The sequence below is a fragment of the Malaclemys terrapin genome, chromosome 2, assembly GCF_027887155.1.
Source record: "Malaclemys terrapin pileata isolate rMalTer1 chromosome 2, rMalTer1.hap1, whole genome shotgun sequence".
NCBI classification, from domain to species: Eukaryota; Metazoa; Chordata; order Testudines; family Emydidae; genus Malaclemys; species Malaclemys terrapin.
Window position 1 is genome coordinate 66,995,677 of NC_071506.1, and position 10,597 is coordinate 67,006,273.

Consider the following 10,597-nt stretch of genomic DNA (forward strand, 5'->3'; position numbering starts at 1 on the left):
CTGATGGTGGCACTTATACTGATAGATTATGCCTGGAAGCAGGGCTTGAACTGGACTCAGAGGGACAACATCCCTTTCCCAGTTGAGGGGAAATGACCACTGGTCTGCTCTGTGGTAGAGAAGATGGGCAACTTGGTTGGCCCTGGGGACAATAGAGGAAACTGAGGCAGGAGTTACCTGTAGCACCATGGGTTGGCTGCTGGAGAGTTCTCTATTGGGTAGAGGGGCATGACCCCTGTTTCAAGCATACATTACATTTCCAACAACATGCATTGATGAACACACAAAACAACATTCCAGAGCTGACAGAGGAGGGTACAATAAAAGGAATATTGTGTATACAGCACTGTTGGACATATTGTTGATGGTACACACACATCTGAACCAGCTGAGCATATCTTATCAAACGTGCTTGATTCACCTTTGGAGATGAGTTATTAATTCTGATCCTTTCCTGTTCTACATTCAAACTGTCTAACTGCTTCAGCTATGCCAGTGGATTCCATTACATATGTGCTGTGAATAACGGAGATCTTTTCCTGGACCCAACTGCTCACAGGGACATCTGTAAATGCAGTCATGGTCCTTTCTGAGGGAGAGAATGCATGGTTGTACCTGTCAGAGAAAGACATGGTCTCACCACACTTGGAATGTCCCTTGAACACTAGGCTGCTTCCTGTGCATCCTGAAAAGAAAAAGGGTTACAAAAATGACAACTGTTGGAGCAGCATCAGTCAACAGAGTTAGTGCAGGCCAAAGCCCAACTCAGAGGAAGCAGGAGCTAGCACTTCAAGGAAGTAGGTGCTAAGAACTAGGGGCTAGATTTTCATAGGTATTTATATACATGAAGATTCAGATAGGAGCCTAGTGGGATTTCCAAAAACACCTAGTCACCGAATTCTAATTTAAACCAATGGGAGTTAGGCACCTAGGCATTTTTGAAAATCCCACTAGGTACCTATCTGCAACTTTAGGCACCTAAATCCCTTTGGAAATCTGGCCCAAGACGCCCCAATGCATCAATGAATAGAGCTGGTGTCTAGAACAGAAACAGTTGGCACAAAATGCTCTGAAGAAATGAGAGCAAGGGAGTCAAAGCCCCAAGGCACTGCAGAATATTTGGCCCAGTTTGTCATAGCTACCCATTGGAGCACCTTCACTAACCAAAGTCCAAAAGGAACTAGTGGGGAACACTTGTGGATGCTTTCATGCACTCCAGGGCATATAAGATGCCTTGTGCTAAAACCAGTGGTTCTAGAACTTCAAGCTTGAGGCATTCCTGACTTTGTGCCCAAGGACACAGAGTGGGGAGCCAGCACAACTGTATCCTGAGAGAAATGATTTTTTCTTTCTTTTTCAATTATAGTTTTTTGTTCATTTTATTGTATTTATTAACTATAATTCTGTGTAAGTGTTTTATTTTTCTGACAGAGCAGCTCCAGTAACTTCTCCAACTTATTTACTACACAGGATCTAGAAATAAAACATTTATCCTCCTACTAAGCTGACTGGGTGGGCTGAAATGTTATGGGGAGACTAGAGGGAATTACTATACATTTATTATTTACTACTTATAAATAGATGAAATATTACAACATTTTGCTTTTACCCTGATATTATCCTTGTCTCTCTCTGTACTGACTTGGGCATCCAAGTAATTTTGTTTTGTACCAGTTATATTTAGGTGGCAACTAATCATTCTCTTAACTAACTAATCAATACTGGCTTTCTCAGTGTCAACTACTTCCACCAATAATAGCTGAGAGGTATTTAATGCACCTGGTGACTATCATTCTTGCCTACAGTGAAATATTTTACTTGATCACTGTGGTCCATTTACTCTTGGGATATTTTCTAATGACATTCAGTTGGGAATATTTTAAATAACATTTTATCCTGTGATGAGAAATGATACAAAAGGCAAGTATCCCATAATGTGAGTTAACATATTTTAGCCTAAACCTCATTTGTATCAAGGAGCTTTCTTTAAAAGCCTTGATTTGTTTTCCTGAGTGCAATTTGTTTTCAGTGTTGGAGAAAAATGTTTGCAGCTGAAACTGATTGGGGTTTAGCTACCTGGTGACAGATGCAGCTCATTTGGAGAGACAGAGAGAGCATAAAAGAGGCTCTGGGGAAAAAAAAACTGCTTAGCTCCTCTTTTTTTTAGGAGACTCTCAGCCCTTCTTTGTTTGTTATTGTTAATGCAGCCCCTGTTCTTATTCCCAACTCACTATGCCATCCCCTATCCCTCTTAATCGTCTCCTGCCCCTGGAGTTTTCCCCCTCTGTGGACCTGCGGCCCTGCAGTAGCCCCTTAGTACTCCCTGGAAAAGGTGGAAAACTCTTCTTGGGGGGAACTCCTTCACCGAGGGCTCGTCGGCTGCCTCCACGCCTGGCCTGGTGCTCTATAGACTGGGAACAATTGTGCCTACTACAGCCCCTGGGCTCTGGGGGCTTTGGGTCTGTCTACAAGGCCACCTACCATGGGGAGACAGTGGCTGTGAAACAGGTGAAGAAGTGTAGCAAGAACCGGCTGGCATCACGGCAAAGTTTCTGGGCTGAGCTGAATGTGGCCCGCCTACACCATGACAATGTGGTACGTGTTGTAGCTGCCAGCACATGTGCCCCTGCCAGCCAAAACAGCCTGGGCACCATAATAATGGAATATGTGGGCTGCACTACCCTGCACCATGTCATCTATGGCACTGGCTGCCTGCAGGGAAAGGGAGAGGATGATGGGGGTGGATGTGGCAGAGAACCTCTAAGCATAGCGGAGTCCCTGGGTTATTGCTCTGACATTGTGACTGGCTTAGCTTTCCTCCACTCACAGTGCATTGTGCACCTGGACCTGAAGCCTGCTAATGTGTTCATCACTGAGCACGGTGTGTGTAAGATTGGAGACTTCGGGTGCTCCCAAAAGCTGGAGGATCGTGTGTCTCCAGGTCCCCAGCTTTACCAGCAGGGGGGCACATATACCCACCGTGCCCCTGAGCTCCTGAAAGGGGAGCAGGTCACTCCCAAAGCAGACATCTACTCTTTTGCTATCACCTTATGGCAAATGGTTACCCGAGAGCAGCCTTATTTGGGTGAGCGCCAATATGTGCTCTATGCCGTGGTGGCCTATAACTTACGTCCGTCTCTGGCTGCTGCAGTCTTCTCCGAGTCAGCCTCGGGCCAAAGACTTGAGACTGTCATTTGCAGCTGCTGGAGATCTGATGCAGAGGAGCGTCCCAGCGCACAACTGCTTCTTCAAAGCCTCCACTCCCTGCAGGATAGACTGTAGCAATGCAACAGGTTCTGCAGTGTCTTTCTTTTTTTCTCTTTTATTGCTGACTTTTCTCTTTCTCCTTCTTTCTTTGTGTGTGGCTGCATTAGTGTGTTCTGGATCTGACCCTTGTTTCTTCCAAAGGGTTTAAAAAAAAAAAAACCTATGTTGTGAGATTTCTATAAATAAAGTGATTAAACCCAGCTTGGTCAGTGTTGAAGAAAAGAATGGAGGTAAGACTATTCGAAATAAGTCTGCTGTCCTGGGACTGGGCTCTGTCCTGCCTTGCTCAGGAGAAACTAGAGAATGAATCTGGGCTTCTAGTCTGTTTCAAACTGTTTTTTTGAGGGGTGAAGTATAAGGGTGTGTTAAGTCCTCCTTGTCGTCTTTTTTTTTTTTTTAAAGGGGCATTTTTTTAAATGCCTCAAACTAGAGTGATGCGAATCGTGTAATAATCTGGCTAACTATTTCCAAAATGTGAGATTGGGGTAGCATTTTAAATTGCCTCAAAGAAACTTCCTGTTTAATGGCCTTCCTTTTCATTCCCAATTTCCTCAAACAGATATTGATCATACATCCTATGAACAGATGTACAGAGAACAATGAAATATTGAGTATAATTGAAATCTTTCTTCCACCACTTCCTCAAATGTAGTTTCATTTTATGTGAAATGGGTTAGGACTAAAGATATTGTGTAGCTTGTGTGCCCATTTAGCAATTTCCCAATGAAATAAGGTGGCTTTTTCATCAATCTAAGGTTGCCAAGATAAGAAATGGGCTCTACAAATGCTGTATTAGCAGGTGTATTGGGTTAAGAAAAAAATGCAGTGTTGCCAATGGTTATGGTGAATCTATCTGTATTTGATGGTTTACTTAAAGCACCAACCCCTGGAGTCATCAGAGAATCACAGCTTTCACATATTAAAAAATAGTTCGTTTCTAGTCACCATGCTGCAGAGAGAGCTTGGAAATGGTAAGCCCTAAAGGCTCAAAAAACTGAAAGGAAATAAAAAGAACCCAACATTTTAAAAGCCAAACTCATGACTTGGGGGGCCTGACTCTCAACTTTTAAATAGTTGAGGTCATTTTGTCACTAAGGAAGACGTTTAAAACAGCTGGGGAAAAGATGTCCTAACAACATTAACATTTTTAGTGATATTCTAATTGAGAAACTACTACCACTAGATCATCACACTTGTTTGCTTGCTTTACTGTTCTCTCCCCTTCATAGATTCTAGGACTGGAAGGGACCTTGAGAGGTCATAGAGTCCAGTCCCCTGCCCACATGGCAGGACCAAATACTGTCTAGACCATCCCTGATAGACATTTATCTAACCTACTCTTAAATATCTCCAGAGATGGAGATTCCACAACCTCCCGAGGCAATTTATTCCAGTGTTTAACTACCCTGACAGTTAGGAACTTTTTCCTAATGTCCAACCTAGACCTCCCTTGCTGCAGTTTAAGCCCATTGCTTCTTGTTCTATCCTTAGAGGTTAAGGTGAACAAGTTCTCTCCCTCCTCCTTATGACACCCTTTTAGATACCTGAAAACTGCTATCATGTCTCCTCTATCTTCTCTTTTCCAAACTAAACAAACCCAATTCTTTCAGCCTTCCTTCATAGGTCATGTTCTCTAGACCTTTAATCATTCTTGTTGCTCTTCTCTGGACTTTCTCCAATTGTCCACATCTTTCCTGAAATGTGGCACCCACAACTGGACACAATACTCCAGTTGAGGCCTAACCAGCGCAGAGTAGAGTGGAAGAATGACTTCTCGTGTCTTGCTCACAACACACCTGTTAATACATCCCAGAATCATGTTTGCTTTTTTTTTTTGCAACAGCATCACACTGACTCATATTTAGCTTGTGGTCAACTATAACCCCTCGTTCCCTTTCTGCCGTACTCCTTCCTAGACAGTCTCTTCCCATTCTGTATGTGTGAAACTGATTGTTCCTTCCTAAGTGGAGCACTTTGCATTTGTCTTTGTTAAACGTCATCCTGTTTAACTCAGACCACTTCTCCAATTTGTCCAGATCACTTTGAATTATGACCCTGTCCTCCAAAGCAGTTGCAATCCCTCCCAGTTTGGTATCATCCGCAAACTTAATAAGCGTACTTTCTATGCCAATATCTAAGTCATTAATGAAGATATTGAACAGAGCCAGTCCCAAAACAGACCCCTGCGGAACCCCACTCGTTATGCCTTTCCAGCAGGATTGGGAACCATTAATAACAAGTCTGAGTATGGTTATCCAGCCAGTTATGCACCCACCTTATAGTAGCCCCATCTAAATTGTATTTGCCTAGTTTATCGATAAGAATATCCTGTGAGACCGTATCAAATGCCTTACTAAAGTCTAGGTATACCACATCCACAGCTTCTCCCTTATCCACAAGGCTCATTATCCTATCAAAGAAAGCTATCAGATTGGTTTGACACAATTTGTTTTTTACAAATCCATGCTGGCTATTCCCTATCACCTTACCACCTTCCAAGTGTTTGCAGATGATTTCCTTAATTACTTGCTCCATTATCTTTCCTGTCACAGAAGTTAACAGGGCCGGCTCCAGGGTTTTGGCCACCCCAAGCAGCCAAACCCCCCCCCACCCCCGCAAAAAAAAAGCTGCGATCGCGATCTGCTGTGGCAATTCGGCGGGAGGTCCTTCACTCCCAGGCGGAGTGAGGGACCGTCCGTCGAATACCTGGACCTGCTGCCCCTCTCCGGAGCGGCCGCCCCAAGCACCTGCTTGAGAAACTGGTGCCTGGAGACGGCCCTGGAAGTTAAACTAACTGGTCTGTAGTTTCCTGGGTTGTTCTTATTTCCCTTTTTATAGATGGGCACTATATTTGCCCTTTTCCAGTCTTCTGAATCTCTCCTGTCTCCCATGATTTTCCAAAGATAATAGCTAGAGGCTAAGATACCTCCTCTATTAGCTCCTTGAGTATTCTAGGATGCATTTCATCAGGCCCTGGTGACTTGCAGGCATCTAACTGTTCTAAGTGATTTTTAATTTGTTCTTTTTTTATTTTATCTGCTAAACCTACTCCCTTCCCATTAGCATTCACTAGGTTAGGCATTCCTTCAGACTTCTCGGTGAAGACCGAAACAAAGAAGTCATTAAGCATCTCTGCCATTTCCAAGTTTCCTGTTACTGTTTTTCCCTCTTCACTGACCAATGGGCCTACCCTGTCTTTGGTCTTCCTCTTGCTTCTAATGTATTGATAAAAAGTCGTCTTGTTTCCCTTTATTCCTGTAGCTAATTTGAGCTCATTTTGTGCCTTTGCCTTTCTAATCTTGCCCCTGCATTCCTGTGTTGTTTGTCTATATTCATCCTTTGTAATCTGTCCTAGTTTCCATTTTTTATGACTCCTTTTTATTTTTGAGATCATGCAAGATCTCATGGTTAAGCCAAGGTGGTCTTTTGCCACATTTTCTATCTTTCCTAACCAGCGGAATAGCTTGCTTTTAGGCCCTTAATAGTGTTCCTTTGAAAAACTGCCAACTCTCCTCAGTCGTTTTTCCCCTCAGTCTTGATTCCCATGGGACCTTACCTATCAGCTCTCTGAGCTTACCAAAATCCGCCTTCCTGAAATCCATTGTCTCTATTTTGCTGTACTCCCTTCTACCTTCCTTAGAATTTCAAACTCTATGATTTCATGATCACTTTCACCCAAGCTGCCTTCTACTTTCAAATTCTCAATGAGTTCCTCCCTCCCTATTTGTTAAAATCAAGTCTAAAACAGCTTCCCCCCAGTAGCTTTTTCAACCTTCTGAAATAAAAAGTTGTTTGCAATGCAGTCCAAGAATTTGTTGGATTGTCTATGTCCCGCTGTGTTATTTTCCCAACATATATTTGGATAGTTGAAGTCCCCCATCACCACCAAATCTTGGGCTTTGGATGATTTTGTTAGTTGTTTAAAAAAAGCCTCATCCACCTCTAGTTGTTTAAAAAAAGCCTCACCACCTGGTTAGGGGGCCTGTAGTAGACTCCTAGCATGACATCACCCTTGTTTTTTACCCCTTTTAGCCTAACCCAGAGACTCTCAACACTTCCGTCTCCTATGTCCATCTCCACCTCAGTCCAAGTGTGTACATTTTTAATATATAAGGGAACACCTCCTCCCTTTTTCCCCTGTCTATCCTTCCTGAGCAAGCTGTACCCATCCACACCAACATTCCAATCGTGTGTATTATCCCACCAAGTTTCAGTGATGCCAACAATGTCATAGTTGTATTTATTTATTAGCACTTCCAGTTCTTCCTGCTTATTACCCATACTTCTCGCATTTGTATGTAGGCATCTAAGATACTGGTTCTACCTTGCCTCCCAGTTTTGCCCTAACCCTCCTTTCTCTCTGCCATTATAGCTCACGCTCCCTCTAGTTTCCAACCCATCTCCCAGGTCTCCATGTTCCCCACTTACCTGTGGGCTTTGCTCGCCTGTCCCTGACGACACCATCTTCGCAGCCAGGCATTCACCTCCATGATGCATCTGTCTCTGCCCAGGCCCCTACCTTTGACAGGAAGAATTGAAGAGAATACCTCCTGCGCTCCAAACTCCTTCACCCGTACTCCCAGACCGCTGTAGTCACTCTTGATCTGCTCAGTGTCACACCGCGCAGTATCATTTGTGCCCACATGGATGAGTAGCATGGGGTAGTAGTCGAGGATTATCCAGCCCTCTGACAATGTCTCCCTAACATTTTGGATATGGGCCCCCAGTAGGCAGCATACCTCCAGAGATGAAATGTCAGGGCGACAGATGGGCACCTCCGTCCCCCTCCACAGAGAGTCTCCGACCACCACTACCCTATGTTTCCTATTTGCAGTGGTGGCAGCAGACCTCCCAGCCTTAGGGGTACGAGGCTTCTCCTCCTTTACTGTAGGGGGTGATTCTTTCTCTCCTGTATCAAGAAGAGCATAAGTTACCTATTACCACCGCGGGAGGGTTCAGAGCAGGGGTGGAGCACTGACTGCTGCCAGAATTAACCAGCTGCCAGTGTCCACCCTGAGCCATCTCCTCCACCACCAGTGGTGTATCAGCAGTCCTGTGTACTGGGACAGCTACCTCAGCTGTCTCCACATGGACACTGTCCAGGAATTGCTCGTGGATTCGGATGCTCCTCAACTGTAGCTCTCCCACCTGCTGCCTGAGAGATTCCACCAGCAGGCACCTTTCACATTGGATGGTCCCCCCAGCCTGGATATCAGTATGTGGAAATTGCAAGTTACAGTCTCTGCAAAAAACCACACCAGGATCTGGGTAGAAGCATCCATGCTCAGGCGCTCTGTCTGGCTACAGGCGCAGGTGGAGGAGACAGAAGCAGTGCTGGCACAGGTGTTGCAGGTCTTCCTAACCATCGTAAGCCTCCCTCTGTCAAACTCCCTCTCAAACTCCCCTGTCTGCAGCCCCCTGCCCACTGAAAGGGTTGTTTAAGCAAGAAGTTTTGAATGTAGTTGGTTTATAGGTTTTAAGGGGAATAAAGGGATAACAGAACCAGCAAGGGACCCTCACCCCCTTCCCGCTCCCTTCCCAAACTCCTTTGCGAAACTCCCTGTTAGCAGCCCCTGTTCGCAAAAGCCACAGTGATCATGTTATCCAACTGTTGTCTTTTCATAACCAATGCTGTAAGCTCTCTGGGGCAGAGACTGTCTTTAACTATGTCTGCGGAGTGCCTAGCATAATGGAGCCTTGATTGGTGTCACTGTAACTGATGATTACAGCACTAATTGTCCAGAATGTAACTCTTATTTAGAACTATGAAGACTAGACTGCTATAGTTTGAGCTTTTTCAGCTCTTCCCTTTGTCTCATTTTTGGAAGATGGAAGGGGGAAAGTGGTGGTTCAGTCCAATTTTGTTTTTTCTCCATTCCTTAAAGGATTAATGTATCACAAGCAGGGCCGGCTCCGGGCACCAGCGTACCAAGCTGGTGCTTGGGGCAGCCACTTCGGAGAGGGGCGACACGTCCAGTTGTTCAGTGGCAATTCGGTGAATGGTCCCTCACTCCTGCTCGGAACGAAGGCCCTCCCGCCAAATTGCCGCCGCAGATCACGATTGCGGCTTTTTTTTTGTTTGTTTGGCTGCTTGGTGCGGCCAAAACCCTGGAACCGGCCCTGATCACAAGTCAGAAAATGACTGATCATGTCTCATGAAGTCTTGGAAAGGGGTAATTCTGAATTTTGAGGTGGAAATTCTATTCTTCAATATGAAAACGTCTATAGTTTGTTGGTCACAGAATGAACATATTTAAAAGGTACTCCTAAATCTTTTAAATGATTTTTTTTTTTATTAAGGAGGGCTTTGAAAAGCATACTGAAGTCTAGAAAATCCTAAAGGTAAATATTAGATTGTAAATTGCCACACACAACCTCCATAAAGCACTTTTTGAAGGAAACAAGAAGCATGAAGAAAAAACAATGTACCACGATCACTGTTGCTTGCCCTATAATACTGTACAACTTATGTCTTATAAATTGGGATTGTCTTATGAATTTTAACATGGGTTTACCATATTGAGTCAATTGGCTGTCTTGGAAACGTGCTGACCAGAGTGCATTTAATGTAAAACCTAATTTAGAATATAATCCCCACCAAAATATCCACATATGGGACTAATGGTCTGCAGACATCAAATTTTAAGACCGTGACACCCAGTGTTCTGTATTAGAGGGGTAGCCGTGTTAGTCTGGATCTGTAAAAGGCAACAGAGTCCTGTTGCTCCAATACATCTGTTAGTCTTAAAGGTGCTACGGGACTCTGTTACCTAGTGTTCTGAATGCAGAAGAACACCATAAGACTAATGGATCTCAACTTGTATTACAGTAGCTTCTGATAGTTTGTATCAGGAGTGGGGCTCCCTTGCAGTAGGCACTGTACAAATGGTTACTAGTCTTTTTTTAAAAAAGACTTGTCTAAACAGACTGAAGTGTCCAGGGTATATAGGTATCAAGTTTGAAAAACAAAAACCTTTCAAACTGTAAGCAGCTTTTTTCTCTCAAAAAAATCGTATTTCAAGTCAGTGTGGCAAGATGATGAGGGGGCTGGACAAACGCTGTGGCTGCCTGAACAGAAAGAAAGATGGATCTGATAGATATTAGAAATCTTATGAATGAAGTGACAAGATTCAGACACAGTATGGATGCATGGGGAAAGGAGTCTGAGATGACTCTGGAATTATGGGCTTGGTCAACAAGGAGAATGGTGGTATTCTCAATTTGAGAGTGGTGAGGCCATATGGTGACTCAATCTAACTTCTCATTTCCTGAGGGGGCTGCCAGTGGTCACTTAAAAGGCCTTTACTAGCTTTTGTAGAAACTTCAGGGG

General features: G+C 44.1%; 1 protein-coding gene across 1 annotated transcript; it reads left to right on the forward strand.

The window, feature by feature from the left end:
- The first annotated feature begins 2,232 nt into the window (after nt 1–2,232).
- Nucleotides 2,233–3,282, forward strand: MOS (MOS proto-oncogene, serine/threonine kinase). The gene has a single exon (XM_054016650.1). The coding sequence runs from the start codon at nt 2,233–2,235 to the stop codon at nt 3,280–3,282; it is 1,050 nt and encodes a 349-aa protein (XP_053872625.1).
- The last annotated feature ends 7,315 nt before the right edge of the window (nt 3,283–10,597 follow it).